The sequence below is a fragment of the Gobio gobio genome, assembly GCF_949357685.1.
Source record: "Gobio gobio genome assembly, chromosome: 5".
Taxonomy (NCBI): domain Eukaryota; kingdom Metazoa; phylum Chordata; class Actinopteri; order Cypriniformes; family Gobionidae; genus Gobio; species Gobio gobio.
The window spans coordinates 9702686-9724463 of NC_137101.1; the positions used below are offsets into that span (position 1 = coordinate 9702686).

General features: G+C 38.8%; 1 protein-coding gene across 2 annotated transcripts in view; it reads left to right on the forward strand.

Annotated features, from left to right (window-relative positions):
- Positions 1 to 21778, forward strand: part of tfec (transcription factor EC) — a 59090-nt gene that overhangs the window by 14541 nt on the left and 22771 nt on the right. For both annotated transcript variants that reach the window (XM_079816709.1, XM_079816710.1), the window contains exon 2: positions 271 to 455. In XM_079816709.1, coding sequence (XP_079672835.1) covers positions 294 to 455 — 162 coding nt within the window. In that variant the 5' untranslated portion in view covers positions 271 to 293. The remainder of the gene's footprint in view (positions 1 to 270; positions 456 to 21778) is intronic.

The window sequence follows — 21778 nt, forward strand, 5'->3', positions numbered from 1 at the left end:
TGGATCACAGGCTTAAAGAAAACATCCCTCAAATGAGATTTAAAATTGACCCTAGGAGACAGCACTCTCAACCGGCTTGTTTAAATTCATTTGAATGTCTTTACTGATTCTGACTTCACACGTCATTTATTCAAGATGCATTTTGAAAATGGCTAAATATGAATTATACCTCATGTTAATTTATAAAATTATACACTAAATAAAAGTGAACGAGCTGTTAAGATACAGTGACATATCACATTTCACAGCTCTCTCGTGTTGTGTTTTCAGCGTGCAGCATTGGGAATCCAGCAATGTTCCAGTCATACTCTGGTGTTCAAATGGCTCCTGCGACTAATGTAGCAAGCCAGCAGAACCAGTGGGCCCCGGGGCCATCATTTCCCTACTCCTACCACACCAACCCGGGCCCCTACCACAGCAATCAGCCCTCAACCTGTCCTTGGACTCAATGGAAGGTATGCAAAATCTATGCTTCATGGCATTTAACTGTGAAAAACAGAATATTACATTGCACTGAATGAAATCGAATGCAATGCAGCGTGTTTTACTTGTGTCTTCATGGAAAATGTATCTTAACTAATATTATGAATTGAGTGGAACTGTGAGTTAAGTGCATTCACAACATTTATAGCAGGGGTCTCCAAACTCGGTCCTGGAGGGCCACTGAGGCCACACTGAGCCAGAGCTTTCCCTATCCGATCTTTTTTTCCCCTCATCTCAAGAAATATCTGCGTACACAAGAAACCATTGAAACCGACTCAAAACGATGTAGTATACATGCCAGAACAGTGTGTGGCGCTGTAATTCTGCCACAGAAATACACTAAAAACGGAGAAGAAGAGTTGTGGCTAGAAGGGGTACAGCCATAGATACATAATAAACATAATAATACATAATAAAGGCTAGATGTCTCGTCCGCGCTGCTGGCCAATGGAGGTCTACGTCCGCACCTGGCGGCCATCTTGTCACAGGCTCACTCGTAACATTGTTTTCATGGTGCTTGCACTTTTTAAATAACCATTACTTGCTCAATTTTCTACCGATTTTAAAACTGTTTGGTTTGTTTTAAACGTCAGAGATGTAGTTATGACACTGCATACTTATGAAAAATTATTCACAATTTGTTCAAGCATCCATAATTATAGCCATGTTAATAACGTTTGTAAGAAACCAAACCATTTGTAAATCCATCAAGATTTCATGTTCGTGCAGATCACTCGCCTTACATCAGGTACCACAGAGCTTGCCTGTGACAAGATGGCCGCCGGCGATGACGTTAGTAAGACATCTAGCCTTTATTATGTATATCTATGGGTACAGCAACGGTAGGAAGAGAGGCAAAATCTCACGATAAAATAACAATAAATAAATTTGCTACTTACCAGATTGTGGTTTAATAACACCTACACCCACCCCAAACCTATACCCAACCCTATACCCTTACAATTATGCAATAACAGTAATTAAATGACGCAATATTGATGAGCGCATACCCAGTGGCCGTAGCTTTATCCCATCTAGTCTTTTACCGTGCAGGACGTGGTGTGATGACATCACCGTTCACAAAATATACGGATTGGCTGTACACACGGAAACGCAAGGGTGTCGGTTTCAGATTTACCCACTCTGGGACCCGGTTTTAAAAAATATTGGTTTAAGGCTCCCAAAACGCTGGATCCGTGTGGACTAGGGGTGTCCCCGACTAATGATTTACACATTCGAATCAGAATTGTCGAATCTTTCTATAGTCAACCGATAGTCGAATCATCTATGTGTGTGTGAATGGGTTGGGACTGGGAGGGGCACGACAGTCAGCAGGAGGGTAAAACTATTTTTATTTTCTTTTACACACTCCACACAGCAACAACTTTTAATAAAGCAACCAAAACTGCCTGCCAATTGACAGACGAACTGACAATAAAGCTACAGCTAAACGGATCTCCATGTGGACGGAGCCTGAGTTTAGCTCCAACCCCAAAAAAACACACCTGAACAAGACACTGGCTGGGTCCGAAACCTTGAAAATGCTACCTTCGGAGGACACATTTCAAGGCAGGAAGGCACCAAGGCACGTCCGAATCTAATGTTAGCTTCACTTCCTGTCTCCCGAGATACCTTCATCTGATCGAGTTTTGAAGGCAGCATATTTGTATCCTTCACTGCCTTTGATATCCCACAATCCTGTGCTTTCCATTCTGTGACAGTTGAGCTGGGAAAAAAGATGGCGTCCGAAAGTTGCGTTTGCTGGTCAGTTTGTGCGTAAATATACGTTTTTTTTTTACCAACATTTTCTACTTCTGATGTCATTTCTGGCGAGAAATTACTAATGTAGTAATTCAATATTTGTTTAGTTCTCACCAAAGCTCTCTCTATTTGGCTGTAAATCATTAAGCTGTTACACTGCCTTAGAAGTCTGTCCGAAATCAGTTTCGTGAGGTGCCTTCATGCACAAACGCTGCCTTACAAGCCATTGTCTGATTAGGCAGTGAGGCAACGAGTCAGCTGCCTAGGTTTTTTGGACACAGGCACTGATTTGCTGGTTCAGGTGTGTTTAATTGGGGTTGGAGCTAAACTCTGCAGGACCGCCGCCCTCCAGAACGGAGTTTGGAAACCCCTGATTTATAGGATCAATTCGGATTTTGTGTTGAATAAGTCACTCTATTTTAGCAACCAGTGTTGGGCACGTTACTTTAAAAAAGTAATTAGTTATAGTTACTAGTTACTTCTTACAAATAGTAACTGAGTTAGTAACTGAGTTACATCATCATAAAAGTAACTAATTACCAGGGAAAGTAATTACTGCGTTACTTTTTTTTTCTTTCAAATGTTCAAATATGTCAAATAATTTGGATGCCCCCAATATTAGATATGTTAAATGAATGAATTGGACACTAAATAGAATAAATTATTATTATAAAACATTGTACATTAATGTGCACTATTGTAATGTTGCTGTGGGACAATGTGAGAGACACCTATCAAATTCAATGCATTATTGTAAATATTATCAGTAGGCCTACTATAGTGTAAATATTGTGTAAATATTATCAGTATTATACTTTCCTGTGGTAGTGGAGCTCACGTTATCACCTGGGTTTTTAGCCACTAATTTTGTGGCATATGATGATGTGAGGCGCTTCAGAATCACTTGCCACCGGCGTGGAGAGACTCTTTCTTCCTGGGCATAAGTTGCACGTTACTTAAATATTCTTACCTTTCACCTCAACGAGGGAAAAGTAGCGCTTATACTTCCAATTTGCGAAAGCTACCTTTGAAGTCGTTTGACTATCGCTGAATGTGCATATGCGTGTGCGTCATAGGGGTGTGTGTGTGTGTGTGTGTGTGTGTGTGTGTGTGTGTGTGTGTGTGTGTGTGTGTGTGTGAACCATAGACCGTGAAAAAAAATAGGTGTGAACTCAACCTATCAACTTCAACCTTGTCTCCCACCCACCAATCATCATCAGTTATGTGTACCACCGCACCCACCCCCAACATGCATGGCTGGTGCGCGCGCACACGCACACACACACACACACACACACACACACACACACACACACACACATTGCAGGTCCGACTGACAGAGAGCCTGTTCGGATGAAAAGCGCTTCAGTGAGCTCAATTATAGTAACGCGACTAACGCCGCATTTTTTTCCCTCAGTAACGCTAACGGCGTTGTAACGAGAGAAACAGTAATTCGTTTGATTACTCGTTACTGAAAAAAATAATTCCGTTAGTAACGCCGTTTATCTGTAACGCCGTTATTCCCAACACTGGTCATTAGCACAGTCACAAGAGTGCTGGCAGTATCGTTAGAGCTGGTCTTAATTTAGTTACATGCATCATAACACAAATTAAAACCACCCCTTGGTGTGGAGGGGGGCAGAAACTCGCACATGATCTGAAAAGTGGAAAGAGAGAGAAAAAGAGTGTCAGTCGTCATGTCTGTTGATGTCATTATTAGTAGATTATTCTACTACTATTTTAATTAGATTATCATTTCATTTTTTTTGATTAAAACAAGACTATAATTAATTTTAGGTTTAAGTATGTATTAAAATGTATGTATGAATATCGAATTTCAAAGACATGGTCAATGACAGGGTCACATTCAATGTGCTTCAGAAAGTAAAACAAAATAAAATAATGCCGTTTAAAATCTATATAAAAAAATTCTCATTCTAATTCTCAAGATTTTATTAGGCACACTTGCTACATGCAAATGCATTAGTTAATATGTGTGTGAATTGCATTGTACAAAATCTGAAGCTTTTTTCGGGTTTCTGCCGCATTGATACTTAACCTCATTATGTGATTATAGACGCATGCCTATGTCCGCACATTTGAGCCAGAAACCACCCAAACAGCCCTTTGTGTCCCAGGACTCATTTGTCTGGAATTCCGATGCTGTGGATTTGCCGGTGGTTTTGTTTCGGAGCGTAATTCCACACTATGTGCTGACAGAGCACAAGATCTGTAATCACAATAGTCACATTCGACAAGTGTTTATTTTGACTGTAAAAAGTAAAAGGTCCTGAACCTGGGTGTGAGTTCCTTTATATGATTCATCCCTTCTTTTTCATTCTTAGGCATTTTCTTAATCCTTTGCAAAAAACAGTTTTTGTGAGTTTCTTGCTCAGAGGTGCTTTTGAATAGCTTAGGAGAGAAATATAATGACTAAGTATAAATATGCGCTATATAAGAAAGCAAAATACAGATAAATATTTAAGCTCATATTTAAATATACAACATTCTCAAATCTAGGCACAGTTTGAGTAAATGTTATATTGTTGAATCAACAATTAAATACACAATAAATAATAAATAATAAATACACACACACACACACACATCAGGTGTGCACAACACTGATTATCTCTGCTCAAGAAGTTAATGCTGGTTCTGATAGAAAGGTGTCAGAATACACAGTGCATCGCAGTTTTTTGAGTATGAGGCTGCATAGCCGCAGATCAGTCAGGGTGCTCATGCTGACCTCTGTCCACCGCCGAAAGCACCAACAGTGGGCACATGAGCATCAGAACTGGACCACGGAGCAATGGAAGAAGGTGGCCTGGTCTGATGAATCACGTTTTCTTTTACATCACGTGGATGGCCGGGTGCGTATGCGTCACTTACCTGGGGAACCCATGGCACCAGGATGCACTATGGGAAGAAGGCAAGCCGGTGGAGGCAGTGTGATGCTTTGGGCAATGTTCTGCTGGGAAACCTTGGGTCCTGCCATCCATGTGGATGTTACTTTGACACGTACCACCTACGGTATTCCCTGGTGACTGTGGCCTCTTTCAGCAGGATAATGTGCCCTGCAACAAAGCAAAAATGGTGTTGATTTGGCCTCCAAATTCCCCAGATCTCAATCCAATCGAGCATCTGTGGAATGTGCTGAACAAACAAGTCCGAACCATGGAGGCCCCACCTCGCAATTTACAGGACTTAAAGGATCTGCTGCTAACATCTTGGTGCCAGATATCACAGTACACCTCAGGAATTGAGTCCATGCCTTGAGAGGTCAGGGCTGTTTTGGCAGCAAAAGGGGGACTGGTATGTATGTGTGTAATAAAATAGAATATTTAAATATACATTTTATAATAAACATTTTATGGGGATTTTCCATAGACATAATTATAGGGTGAATTCAGAGTCATCTCAATGGCAAAAAGTGTCCCACCAACCTGAATTCACCTATTTGCTATGTATACCCGAACATATACCTGAACCAAGAAACACACACACACACACACACACACACACACACACACACACACACACACACACACACACACACACACACACACACACACACACACACACACACACACACACACACACGTATATATGACACTAAATATTATAGACTATATAAAGACTCATTATATTTGAAAATAGACATGGCTATTGTTTAACTGTATAGTCTACACAAGCCGTTTGTCCAGACAGGAAATAGACACTTTAACTGCACTTTTAATCTGTCACAAGGAAAAAGATAGAAATTAGATTTTCAGACAGAGAAGCAAAGCAAAAGTCAGTTTTAGGGTGTGTGAAAAGGGAATAGAAGAGGCTAGAGCACATCAAAGCTGCCTTGTGTTTGCTCTGGTCCACAAGAGGCCTTTCATGTGTTAAAGTGTGTGTGCGTCTCTGTTTTGGTGTGGATGTGTGTATTTCAAACACCGCAGCACTACCTGTGTTTGGAGGAAAGAGGCTGGTCTCTTAGAAGCCTGCTGTCCCTTGAGGCTACGGCAGACACACACACACACACACTTTCACTCAAGAAGACACAGATCTATAACTGTGTATCTACACGCCCCCCGCCTATGAGGTTTATCTTGAGTGTATCAGAGGCAGGTCGGTTAGAGCCAAGGGGTTATGGGAAGATGTATTATGGGAGACGGAGATGGGGGTGCTCTGTTTGGTTCCCGACTGACTAATAGGACCAAAGCAGACTGCAAGGGAGACCACCCACCCCGTCTGGCTCAGACCCAAACTCAGTGTGACATCCTGCAGCCCACTGGACTGGCAGGAGGGAGGGCAGGTCAAGAGATCTCTAATGGGGACAGACAGTTGTAGCGTACACTGGCGTGGGTTTTCATAACAGTCCATACCTTGGAAAGGTACAATTAAAATGCTCTTGATGGCGTGGACTACTGGAAAGTATGCTAAATACAGTATTGAATGCTAATAGAATTGTGAAAGCGTTACATACACACACAATCTTACTCTGATGATACTGAACATGTGTGACCCTGTAAATGGCTTAAACTATCGTCTTTGATTGTGGAAATATCATAAATGGTTTAAGGTTGGCATGAAACACAAATTCACCCTATTTTCTAAATGCATGCTATTGATATTATTGTAACTTTTTTGTTGGAAAAAACGACGGTGTTGTGTAAATGCCCCCCCCTGAAATAACATATACTGGTCATTTCGCTCGGATGTACTAGACGCAAGAAAATATCTGTCCCTACTTCAGTTTAAACAAACCCACATTCAGTTTAGCTTTGCATATAAATGCATTTATCAGTGTTTTGTCTGCTTATTCAATGTGTGCGTGCATGTGCCATTTTAAGTCTTAAGTGTTTAAGTGTATACACCACCAAAAAGTAGCCAACTTGGTGTTATCTATACAGGTCAGGCATAACATTATGACCTAATATTGTGTTGGTCCCCCTTTTGCTGCCAAAACAGCCCTGACTCGTTGAGGCATGGACTCCACTAGACCCCTGAAGGTGTGCTGTGGTATCTGGCACCAAGATGTTAGCAGCAGATCCTGTAAGTCCTGTAAGTTGCGAGGTGGGGCCTCCATGGATCAGACTTGTTTGTTCAGCACATCCACAGATGTTCGATTGGATTGAGATCTGGAGAATTTGGAGGCCAAGTCAACACCTCAAATGCGTTGTTATGCTCCTCAAACCATTCTTAAACCATTTTTGCTTTTGTGGCAGGGCGCATTATTCTGCCAAAAGAGGCCACGACGACCAGGGAATACCGTTTCCATGAAAGGGTATACATGGTCTGCAACAATGCTTAGGTAGGTGGTACTGGTCAAAGAGCACCCCACAAGAGCTGCAGTTTTGGAGCTGCTCTGACACAGAAGTCTAGCCATCACAATTTGGCCCATGTCAAACTCGGTCAAATCCTCAAACTTGCTGCCTAATATATCCCACCCACTAACAGGTGCCATGATGAAGAGATAATCAGTGTTATTCACTTCACCTATCATCACCTATCATCATAATGTCATAATATTATGCCTAATTGGTGTACTTATACAGTGAGGAAAATAAGTATTTGAACACCCTGCTATTTTGCAAGTTCTCCCACTAGAAATCATGGAGGGGTCTGAAATTGTCATCGTAGGTGCATGTCCACTGTGAGAGACATAATATACAAAAAAAAATCCAGAAATCACAATGTATGATTTTTTAAACTATTTATTTGTATGATACAGCTGCAAATAAGTATTTGAACACCTGAGAAAATCAATGTTAATATTTGGTACAGTAGCCTTTGTTTGCAATTACAGAGGTCAAACGTTTCCTGTAGTTTTTCACCAGGTTTGCACACACTGCAGAAGGGATTTTGGCCCACTCCTCCACACAGATCTTCTCTAGATCAGTCAGGTTTCTGGCCTGTCGCTGAGAAACACAGAGTTTGAGCTCCTTGCAAAGATTCTCTATTGGGTTTAGGTCTGGAGACTGGCTAGGCCACGCCAGAACCTTGATATGCTTCTTACAGAGCCACTCCTTGGTTATCCTGGCTGTGTGCTTCGGGTCATTGTCATGTTGGAAGACCCAGCCTCGACCCATCTTCAATGCTCTAACCGGGGGAAGGAGGTTGTTCCCCAAAATCTCGCAATACATGGCCCCGGTCATCCTCTCCTTAATACAGTGCAGTCGCTCTGTCCCATGTGCAGAAAAACACCCCCAAAGCATGATGCTACCACCCCCATGCTTCACAGTAGGGATGGTGTTCTTGGGATGGTACTCATCATTCTTCTTCCTCCAAACACGTTTAGTGGAATTATGACCAAAAAGTTATATTTTGGTCTCATCTGACCACATGACTTTCTCCCATGACTCCTCCGGATCATCCAAATTGTCATTGGCAAACTTAAGACGGGCCTGGACATGTGCTGGTTTAAGCAGGGGAACCTTCCGTGCCATGCATGATTTCAAACCATGACCTCTTAGTGTATTACCAACAGTAACCTTGGAAACGGAGGTCCCAGCTCTTTTCAGGTCATTGACCAGCTCCTCCCGTGTAGTTCTGGGCTGATTTCTCACCTTTCTTAGGATCATTGAGACCCCACGAGGTGAGATCTTGCATGGAGCCCCAGTCCAAGGGAGATTGACAGTCATTTTTAGCTTCTTCCATTTTCTAATGATTGCTCCAACAGTGGACCTTTTTTCACCAAGCTGCTTGGACCTTTCCAGCCTTGTGGAGGTGTACAATTTTGTCTCTAGTGTTTTTGGACAGCTCTTTGGTCTTGGCCATGTTATTAGTTGGATTCTTACTGATTGTATGGGGTGGACAAGTGTCTTTATGCAGCTAACAACCTCAAACAGGTGCATCTAATTTAGGATAATAAATGGAGTGGAGGTGGACATTTTAAAGGCAGACTAACAGGTCTTTGAGGGTCAGAATTCTAGCTGATAGACAGGTGTTCAAATACTTATTTGCAGCTGTATCATACAAATAAATAGTTAAAAAATCATACATTGTGATTTCTGGATTTTTTTTTTTAGATTATGTCTCTCACAGTGGACATGCACCTATGATGACAATTTCAGACCCCTCCATGATTTCTAAGTGGGAGAACTTGATAAATAGCAGGGTGTTCAAATACTTATTTTCCTCAGTGTTGATATTTGCATTTTTGCAATAGATATTTATTATAATTAAAACTGGTAGTTATGCACTCACTCACAGTATGAATTCTATTTTGCATTGAACAAGCATTTCTAGGCTAGGTGGAGCGCGGATCTAGAGAAACATGGTGGCACTTATAAACACATCGCAAAAGAATGAAAGATGGGTGGAAGGATGGAAAGATGGAAATAAAAGCAAGGCAGAGAGGAAGGATAGAGAAGATGAACATCAAAATTCACTTGCCCCCAATCGTTGTGAATCAGCAGTGAGAGGAAGCCGTATTAACAGCACTGATTATGACAAACGGCCTGTCATCAATTACAACATAAGATGGGGTTTTTCCAGGACAGTAGAGTGACTCTGTCATCGTCACTGTTCTCCCTTTCTATAAAATGACTGACTCTGATCAGAAATACTCTTGATCAAGTACAACATTACCAGGGACTTTTACAGCCCTGCTGTTTGGTGATGTTGCTTAGTCCTTCCGTGTCTCTTTGATCCGTCAGGGTCGTTCCCTGGTAACAGGATTAAACCAGCAGCCTTTTCAATTCTATTTATTGCGTGTAAAAACGCAATGTGGGATGAAAACATGGAAACCTGTTTATCTGAATTCAAAAGGTCAAAAGAATCTGTAGCATCTGTTATTATTATTTCAGTTATGACAATTCGGAATACTTTATAAAACTTTTTATTAATTATTAATGTAAATGGAATGTACATAGGTTTGGTCTTGGCGGACTAGATCTGCTACACTGCTGCTGCAGAGCAAGTACAGCCAAATGCTCAAACCATAAAATCAAGGGAAATGCTGCTAGAGAGAGGGAGACCCCCATAGCAGGTCTAGGCAGGTGGTGCTGGGGAGGCGGAGGCCTAGAATAAGAATTTGCATAACGCGCAGAATTAGTGTATTAATTTCGGTTATAAAGGGAAGTAGTAATGGATATGTGAAACTGATATGTTACGATTAGGAAGGAAACGGAAATGGATATGTCACGGTTATAAAGGGAAGTAGTAATGGATATGTGAAATCGATGGGCTGTGGAAGTTACATTAAAACAATTTTAATCAGAACTTGAGAGAAGAGTTTCATGGCTGAACTATTCATATTATATTATATCAGAAAATAATAGAATCCATCATATTAAATGAATGGATTACCCTCCTTGTCCAGATGCTCCAGCCATCCCTTCATCTTTTTCAAGGAAAGGAATTCAAAAGGTCAAAAGTTTATATTATAGAAAATAATAGAATACATAATATTTAATATATAATGATTATATAATCATAAACAGTACCGGTCAAAGGTTTGGAAACATTAAGGTTTTATAATGTTTTTTAAAGTAGTCTTTTAATCTCACCATTTATTTGCATTCATTTGATCAAAAATACAGTAAAAAAAAGTAATACTGTGAAATATTATTACAATTTAAATGAACTGGGTTCTGTTGTAATATATTTTAAAATGTTATTTATTCCTGTGAAGCAAAGCTGAATTTTCAGCATCAATTTCGAGTCTTCAGTGTCACGTGATCCTTCAGAAATCATTCTAATATGCTGATTTGCTGCTAAAGAAACATTTATTCTTCTTATTAATTTTAAACTGTTGTGCTGCTTAATATTTTTGTGGAAACTCATTTAAACATTTTTTTTTTAATATTTCATAATAAATTCACAATGAATTTTATAAATGTCTTTGCTGTCTTTTGTTATTAATATAATGTGACTTTGCTAAATAAAAGTATTCATTTATTTGTTCTTTCTTTTATTATTATTACCTTTTATAATTTTTTACTTTCCCCAAACTTTTGAATGGTAGTGTATCATGATTTCTAAACCTTTCTTGTTTTAGAATAATTTCTTAAAGATCATGACTGGAGTAATGATGCTGAATTTAAATTGTAATAATATTTCACAGTATTACTGATTTTTTGACCAAATAAATGCAGGCTACGGCAGACAGACACACACAGACAGACACACACAGACAGACACACACACACACACACACACACACACACACACACACACACACACACACACACACACACACACACACACACACACACACACACACACACACACACACACACACACACACACACACACACACACACACACACACACACACACACACACACACACACACACACACACTTTCACTCCCTCAGTGACATTAAGGGCCAGATTTACTAAACTGGGCAAATTAGCGTGTGAGCGAAATTTCATAAAAGCACCGATGGGAATGGAAATTTCAGCGTGTAATCTACTGACGACGTGCAAATGAAAGAACACCGATGCAGCCGGATCATTTCCATAATGACCAACGCAATCTACCAGTTAGCATCTTGTTTTTGGGCGGTAAATAATGGCGCAAACACCAGTAAATTGATGAGCGCAAACATTAGTAAATCACCTTGCAATGCATGATTCATTTAAATACTCTCCCCCATAAATGTTGCGTCTGAAAGGAAAACTCCTACAAATGCATATGGAACAATAAGGTCACCTGCCAAAATAACTGTGCCCACGCCTTTTCAGCGCTAATCTTTCACTGAGTGTCTTTAGTAAATCCTGAGAGTAGTATTTAACGCCAAAAGAGGGTTTGCACTGGGGTAAGCTGTCAGTAAATCTGGCCCTAAGAGACTTAACATTAAAAAACCTTAATGTTTCATAACTTTTTTCCGGGAGTTTATAATCAATTGAAAATTTCAATCTTATAAATTGCATGATTTTCTGATGATACACACGTGCTTTGGCGCACAACATAAAATGCCCGAGTTCCAGATGTGCTGAATAGGCCTGAAACAAGTGAACAGTCATTTCATCACAAGCTTCATTCTTGCCTTGACAAAGATGGCAACTGAAGTTCTGGCATGTGCAATCCCCATTAACAAGCCAGCATACTCTCCTTTATAAGATTAATGCAGTACATGTAGCAGGTGTCTGCCAAAATTCTTGTCTTATTTAAACCACCCGGCCCATACCAGCCCTGTAATCCTATTAGGCCTAATTGAGTGAAGTCGGCAGTCTTTTTCAGTTTAACCATGTTCAGCCACTAATAGGATTCAAAGGAAAAAGGTTCAATGCATGGAATATATGCTAGTGTGGGCTTTTAGCCTTGAGCGGGGCAGAGCGTTGTGCCCCGGGGCACCTGTGAGGCCTGATCTGGCCAGAGGGCTAGACAGTGGACGTAAGGAGGGAGGGGGGTCTATTTAGGTGTAAAGGGATTATTACAAGCAGTAAAGGTTTTACTTTTTCTTTTTAATAAAATCTGACAGTATAATAAAACTTCAGAATGTGTACATCCGCATGGCTGTTTGCGCTTGAGCTTGAAAGTGAGCAGAAGATTTCATAATGGGTGAATCAGATTACATTTCAAGCTCTACTGTACTGTGCTACAGAACACAAACTGTAATAAAGATGATTTAAATTAGACAGAACATGCAACAAATATGATGTATAAATAACTTAAACTTGGTTCAGATTGCAGTAATGATATTCTGGCATTATAATAATTACAATTTGGGCTACATTTTAATGAAATATTCCCCCAGTCAGAAAAATCTCACACTGATTTTAGAAACAGGCTTCTGTGGAGCAATTTCTATTTTTTCCAAACACAAACATATATTTATTCATATATTTTACTACATTTATAGGAGCTTTACAGGAGAAAAAAAGGACATTTTGTGCACATGAGTGCATAAAAAAAGGACTAAATCAGTTTAAAAATATATTTTTATTATTGCTTTAATAAAAATAATAATTATATATTTGACATTTTAAAAATATATATTTTTTATTAACAATAATAAATAAATATGATAATTATTAACTCTTACAATGTTAATAAAGTATAAAATACAAACATGAACCTGATGAATAATTTATGGAAGGTGATTATAAAACAGTGTCACAGTTGTCTTTTGTTATGAGACAGATCTTGCATGTGACTTTCCACCTAATAGAATTGCTTTGATCGTATTGATTAAACGGTAAAAAGGCAGGAGGACTAGACTCTTCTTGTCTTCAAAGATATTATCTGCCTGTCCCAACTGACCTCTGGTCACTGACCAGTGTGAGTCAATTTCTGTGTTTGATGGGACATGAGACATGTATCAAACAGGGCCACTGTGGCCCTTAATGTGGTGTATCACCAGGGACCCTCACAAAACCCTCAGGCCGACGTCTCAGAATCACGGCTCGGCCACACTAATTAGACGCTGGCGTCTTTTGGACAAAAAGACTGAAAAGGACACAGGAGTTCCCCTCCAGTCAGGGTACACGAGTCCCTAGACTAAACTGAAAATAAAATAAAAAATTATAGTATATAAAATAAAACTTAAAACCATGAAGTGGCCAAAAATTGGTCATTTTCCATTCACGTACCAATTTCAGATAGTTTAAAATTCTGATACAGTTTATATATAAAGCAGGAAAGTGCCATGCATTATCCATTAAGGGCAGTCAATGCTTCCTGTAAGTAAATTTAGCAGATAAATGTCAATCAAGATCAGAGGAAAATGCCATTAGCATTTCCTAATCTCATTCAGATTACTCTATTTGTCCCATTGTGGAAAGTTAAGCTCTAGAATAATATTTCTTTTGTTTCTTAAATCCTTGTGGAATCCCCTGTGATGTCAATGAGTGGGTTTCCAAACAGGTTCTAGTCGCCAACTTTTTCTAGCCCCCAGGCTTTTTATTTCAGTAAATAAATTCCTCAAAAAAGGTAATTGCCACTTTTTATCCTTGCAATTCTGACTTTTTCCTTTAACTTTATAAGTTTATATATCACAATTGTGAGGGAAAAAAGTCAGATTTGTGAGATAAAAAGTCACAGTTATCTTTTATATTGTTTTTTCCGTTTTTTATCTTTTATTTCATATATTAATATGCAGCTCTTTTATTGTGCTTTCTTGTGGGGATGTTTTATCCCTGAGCTAACATAATCTTGGGTTCTCTTGTTCCATTGCATTCCCCCTCCCTCTTACTTTCCTTGCTAATCACCTTTCAAAATTACAATTACTTAGGTGCTGGTAGACTTAACCCAGAGTTAAAAAGCATGCTAACCCAAACATCATTGGGCAGCGATTTGCATGTTTGGACTGCAAAACTGATTTTAAAAATAAAACTTTTCCACATAAAGTGGAAGTATATATCAAATTATTCCCATGCCCTTTATGAGAAAATTTGTTAGAATATCTAACCCTACTGGTACTTAAACATTAATTTTTTGATGCCAAAAGGATGCCAGGGCTCCCATGCAAACCTAGAGATATCGCAGATATTTCGATTTCCAGGAATTAAATTGTCTTGAGAATTTTTATTAACAATGATTTAAACATTTTCTACTAGTTTTTATTAGAAATTATTATTATTTTTAGAAATTGTTCTTGTTGAGTGTAATCCTTATCCTTATGATTATTAAAAAAATGGTAACAAAGAGATGTTGTTAGTTGATTTCGTTGATTTCCAGAGCAGAGTATGTCAGTGTCTTCAATATTCAATATAATATTGTGAATATAAAAGACAAGTTCATTAACAATATATAAATCCTACACAATAAGAAATATTAGTATTCCATTTTGCCAAATTAATTTTTGAAAACACACACACACACACACACACACACACACACACAAGTCTCTGGTTTTTATACTGTACAAACTGTATATTCTATCCCCTTACACTAACCTAAACTTACCCATCCCACAAAACTTTCTGCATTTTTATTTTTATTTTCATTCTCAAAGTCCCAATGAGTCAGTGTGCATTAGGGCTGTCTATCGTCCTCCATTAACCCATTCGAATTTCATTCATTAGTTTTTTTAAATATTCAAATTATATTTGAATATTAAATGCTCAAATTTGACAATACAATTTTCAATGCGAAATTTGCTCAATATCGAAAATACAAACTTATCCAAACAAATTAGCATTAAAGAAATGTAGAACAAAAGTAAACCAAAGTGCGCTGCTTAAGTGCGTAACAGTGACACTAACAAAGATTAGGCTATAGGCCAGGCTATAATAATAAACATGGGCAAGATTTGGTCCTAAAGGTTGTTGGCAAAAAACACAAGGCGATCTACGTTTTCCAGATCTATGCAGAGCATTTTTTATTTACTATAATCCCCGCCGTGGAGAAAACCCTTTCTGCTCTAACCGAGGTGCCTGGGATGCTTAAGTAGCGTCGTGCCAGCTGGGCAATGTGAGAGTACTTATGTGGCATTTACACCGGAGAAATGCCTATTCGTGTCTCTGCATTGACTTAACATGTAAATCACTCGCGTCATTCGCATCCGGTGTGAACGCACCATTAGACCCTGATGTCTTCCACCATGACAGTGGATCGCCGTCGGCGGGGTCTCACTCTCGTTCATCAGCATTTCTTGTTGCAACATATTGCCAATGTCCAAGGTAGGCTTACCACCCCATGCGTCTGCGGCTGCGCCTTGGAGAATAACATTCCCAAAAAGATCGCCCATAGCACTGAGAGCGCTTTTCTCCTGGCACGGTGTCCCCTTCGCCATGGCTGCTCCCTCCTCATCTATCTCCGCAATCGCTATCAGCTCCGCTTTTACGTTCTCACGTACCTCCTGCTGCTGGTCTTGTTCCAAATGAATTAGCCGATGGAAACGCGGGTCGAGGTAGCTAACGCTAGTGGTATTAAGCAGCATGAATGCGTCTTTGTTGTGACTGTATCGAGATCCGTTGAGATCTTCGCTAATTTTTTTATTGTTTTTTTAAACCCATTCGAATAGTAGTTTTAACATTCGATTTTTTAAATATTCGAATTGTATTCAACTACCGAAATTCGTTCCAACAGCCCTAGTGTGCATTAGGCTTTCTGCGATAGTCGGTGTTGCCGGTGTTCAGGCGAAACAATGGCTACATCACTTGCCCACCGCAGAACCGCCCCCACTGTCGTTTTGATTTTTATAGTAATACAATAATTTAGTTCAATTAGAGAACAGACACTACAATTAAAAACTGAACGTGTCTGCTCAATATAGTGTGAGCCGAACGAGAGTCGCAGCACATCAGCAGCAGGAGTCAGATCTCATTCATCATGAGAGTGAGGAGCTGATGATAAGATGATCGCGGAAGATATGGTTTCAAAGCGAAATGTAAAATTGCCTATTTAAGGGAGTTTGTCATTGTACTGTTTTGTTGTTGTGTTTTTCATTAAGAATAATAGGCTAATGAACCCAGCATTCAAGCAACCCGCCCCTGAATTGGCGCTAATTCTAAACCGAAAATAAAATGAGCACGGCTACACGGGCATTCATGCACGGTGTGCACACATTTATGGCTGCTCTGTCATTCATTCACGGCCGCACTGTCATTCACAGTGCATGTCCAGTCTGGCGCCTTTTCAGTTCATGCTTATGGAAGCTTAACTTATTTCGCTTTGCTCCGCGCCGCTATAAATGCCTGAGTGGCCGTGCGCATTTTACTTTCGGTTTAAAATTAGCAATTTGAAAAGCCCCTGCCGGTGATACGGGTTTTATCGGTGTTGTAACACGTCGATTAAACCGGTGGGAACATTTCCTCACGTCACATCCCTAGTGTGCATTCAGGTTGAAGTCCCCACCGAGATAGAAAAACATGAACACAGAGACACACACACACACACATACATAAATAAATAAATTCCCCAAACATTTTCTTGCCCAGTTTCGGTAAGTTATGGGTTGGAATACAGCATGTAAAATAAAGCTCTCCATCTGTCATCAACCCTTAACTATTAGTTACTCTAGTTGACCTAAAAATCTCCCAACCAATCCAAGACCCCCCAATAACTCTTTTAAGATTTTAAGATGATGAAGGGACAGAAAGAGAAGTTGAACAAGAAAGGAAGAAAAAAAAAAATCAAAGAATTGGATTAATTGGCATAATGCAAGGTGTCTGAGCACAGCTAGAGAGTGTGTCAGCTTTTGGAGAATCACTGCCATTCTCGAAGCTGAACCGTCTGCACAATTAGCCAGTCGAACTTTGACCCCAAGCAAAATAATTAATGAAAAACAGAGGATGAAGACAAAATGTGCAGATCCATTTGAGTGAGGGAGGGAGAATAATACATCAAAGAGCATCAGTAATTGGCCCTGTGGCTTTCATTCCTTGCCCCATTTCTTTCAATTCATTGACTCAAAATAATGGTTTCAGGTTCATTATCAACAGGTCGTAAGCTTAGGAGTGCTAAACGGGCTTGTGGTGTGTGTCGATGGTTTAGAGGGACCCGTAGATGAGTCTACACAAGTAAATGCATGATATTGTTGTGCCGTAGAGAGTGAAAGTTTGGCTTTTGAGAGCGATACCACCCATAAAATCAAAATGCTGGAATATAACTGGTACAGTCAGGTAAGTCAATTGAGCATTTAATGTTTTGTATACTAGATCATAAAATAGTTCATCTGTAGTGTGATTGCGCTATTGCTTATATGCTGGTTTATTATAAAGTTTATTATTTGGGAGGAAGTGCATATATATGCAAACTGCAAACTTTAAATGCTTTAAAGTCGGTCCTAATCTGTAATGAAAAATCACATTACAAACTAGGTGTATAATGAAAAACATATTTAATGTGTCAATGTTATGCTACATTTGACAAAGTAAATTCAATCGGGCTAATTTAATTCACATAATTGTATCATTGGTGTTGCGTGTGTTATAGTGACGGGCCATTTTACGCTTCATATTTTCAGTTAACAGTCTTCTAAAGCATCTTAGACTGGACGCCAGCCATAAGGTCACAGTCCTGATATGGAAAATAATCCAATTTTTATAAAACTAAAAAAAAATTGCCTACTTAGGTAATGGGATTTTATATATTGATCATATAAATGAACAAAAGACAAATACTATATCTCTTATAATGGCATGCAATATGCCCAAACATGCATCTATAAAATTCATAAATGTCCCCAAAAAAACAGACACTATCTCTTTATCATTGAATTAATCGATGAATAAAAGGGATGAATGAGGGATGAATTTAATGAATGAAAGGGTTCTGTCAACATCAGATGGGAACAGTATTTCTAGATCGCATGCTGTAGATCCCTTGTTAAAGTGCGTGTTTGTGTGTAAACAAAAGCATGTGCGTTTACAATGGTGCTTTCATCGTCTTTGTTGTGCCACAGAATGTCACGACTCGCGATCGATCCTTGCGTATCACATGGAATTAGCTCTGCTCACGCACATGTGGACGAAACTCAATTGCCGCTATCTACATGTTCAAGTTACCACAGCACGTGATGAGGTAAAATTCCTTAAAACAGTTCATTACAATCCTTACATGCTCAGACGGATGCCCTCCACCCCACTCCCCTCTCTGAAGCAACTGCCCATATCCCCAGCGCAGTTGGGACTGCTATAGGGACTGACTTTGGTGGTTTTCCCGTATCTGGGTGTGCCATATCAAGCACTTAATAACCTAATAGGTCTTAAAGTCAGGCTTTTGGTTTGAGCAGCACCCTGCAGTGATGAAAAGAGAAGCATCGTCTCACGTTAACGTCACACATGTACTCCGCTGAGAGGGAAACGAGATGAGAAAAAAAGTGAAAGCTCCTCAAGAATGTGGGATTCCTTTCAACGGGGTGTGTTATTGTTCGTCATTGTGGTGGCGTGGTTAGAAAGTTACATGTTCACCATTTGGCACCCATTAATGCCATTACGCTGGTTTATAGGAATTCATAAGAGATGTGAAAATTCTGCTTGACAACTTCAAAAAGGAAAAAGAAATTAGGAACTGTTCTTCAGCTCAAGTGACTCAGCGTTTATAAATCATGATTGATATTAGTATTCTCATCATATATGAATGTTATTGGTTGAAAACTGAAGAAATATGTACTTTCCCCAAAAAGTAATTAAACACTTAAAATATTGGTAAGACTTTAGGTTTCATGTTAACATAATTGAACTACATTAGTTATCACAAACTATGTTAACATTAATCTTAGCATTTACAAATCTTTTTTTTAGGTCAAAAGTTGGTAACATTATTTTCATAGTCCACTTTAGACATTTACTAACCAAGTAACATTGCAAATACATGCCAACTAGCAGTCATTAGAGGACTCTCTGCTTAATATCTGCTAACACTATATTTTGATGGTCCACCTTAGACATTTTACTGAGTAACTTGGCATTTTGAGATAAAACTGATTTTAGACATTAGACATTGTTCTTGGTGAGTGAAATCCTTATCTAGTAATTACGAAATGGGAAACAAGAAAAGTTATGAATCAGTTGGTATATTATTTGATTGGTTTAAAATGATTTATTTTGTTGTAAATAAACATCTCAAGAATTTTAGGCCAGAGTATGATATCAGTGTCCCCTGTCTTCAATATTCCATTAAATATTGTGAATATACATAATAGACTAGTAAATCAAAAGAATTCCTGTAAAATTTTATATATTCATATGAAAGTCGTAACTATGAAATAATTTTTTTTAAAAATCGCAGTCACGAGAAATAAATAAAAGACAATTGTGAGATATAAAGCGACAATTTTGGGAAATAAAGTTGCAATGGTCAGATATAAAGTCATAATAATAAGAAATAGTTAAAATTGTGTGTAATAAATAATTTTATTGAGTAAAATAAAGTCACGATTATAAGAAATATTAACATTTTTTAAATATAATTTTAATAGGCTATAATTAATATAATTAGTTTACATAGTTTTAGTTACAATTACAAGGACTAAAGTTGCAATTGTGACAAAGCCACAGTTATGTGAAATAAAGTTAATAATGAGAAATAATTAAAATTGAGTTAGAAATTCACATTGTGAGATATTAGCCACTTTCACACAGCAATCGCGGTAAATTACCGTAAAATTACCAGAATGACTTTACAGGTAAATACACAAATATGCTGTTCACACAGGCAACGGCATTCTGGCTTTTTACCGGTAAGAGACCATTCACAGTATATATATACAACTGCAGAGCTGATGGAGGCTGGGAGAAGTAGCGCAACAGTCAAAGATATCAATATAGCACATATATTTACATAAAAACCATTGAAAAGCAGCGGAGCTTACTGTAAAGAAGGTGGAGTAATCACGTAATCTCCATAAGAACTTTATGATTGGCCCAATGCAGACTTTTACGTCAACAAGTTCTGACCTCGTACGTGCTCATACCGGTAATCTTCATTCTGCATTCACACAGCATCATACCGCTAATTTACTGGTAATCTTACAACTTCCCTTACTGGTAAATTATCAGAACCAATTTACCGGTATTTTTGAAAAGGTCCTGTTCAAACAAACTCTTTTACCCGCATTTTACCAGTAAAGAATATGTGTGAAAGGGGCTATTGAAGTGCCCCTGTTATGCTGTTTTAAAGGTTCCTACATTTATTTTGGAGGTCTCCTACAATAGATTTACATATATCAAAGGTTGAAAAAAAGAAAATTTAAATATCTCATAATGTACATTTGTCACACTACGTGTAGTATAAAACTCACAAAGACGAGGATAAACAGAAAACAGGATCTTTAATAATAGAACTCATGGAATTAACATCAAACATGTAGAATCTTAGACGAGAACCGACAAACACGGAGGGAGAACTGAGAACTTATAAGTAGGAACTAAACAAGGGAGCTAATGAGACAATTAACAGAACACAGGTGGAACCAAATTAACTAATCAGAACATAGGAAATCAGGATCACAAAATTGTAACAACATTGCAGCATCATCTATTTTCTGAAAGAGTCCAAAAATGGTTAGTTCGAATATTCAGTCTCTACACCCCTCCTTTCTAAGCATACTCTGCTCTGATTGGTCAGACGGCCCAGTCTATTGTGATTAGACTTATCTATCAAAACAGTTTTATTAAATAAAGTATTTATTACACACTGCATTACGATAATTCGAAGGTAATTTTCGAAAAAGCAGAATAGGGACACTAAGGGCCCTATCAAACACCCAGCGCAATGCGACGGCAGGAAAGATGCAAGTGTTTTTTTGCTAGTATCAGCTCGACGCAGTTTTCATTTTCACGTCCAGCGTCACATTGTTTAAATAGCAAATGCACTCGCATCCATCCGTTCGCCCATGGTCTGAAAACGAGGTGTATTCTGGAGCATTGTTGGCAAGTTGCTGTTTTGAGGCAAGAACGACTGCGCCATTGACCAACAAAAACCTGGTCTAAAGTCAATAGTGCAGTATTTTTTGTTATATGAAGGGTACGTTAGTAATATGCGCCTATAAGCGGAAGAACAACATGCATACACTCTACACTAAAAGTATTCCTCTCTGGAGAAGTGTTCAGTCTTTCCGCTTGCAAATTCCGCCATGTAAATAGCGATTTCTGTCATGGTGCAAGAGCAACTGGCTTTTAAAGGGAATGGGAGAAGAGACTCTGA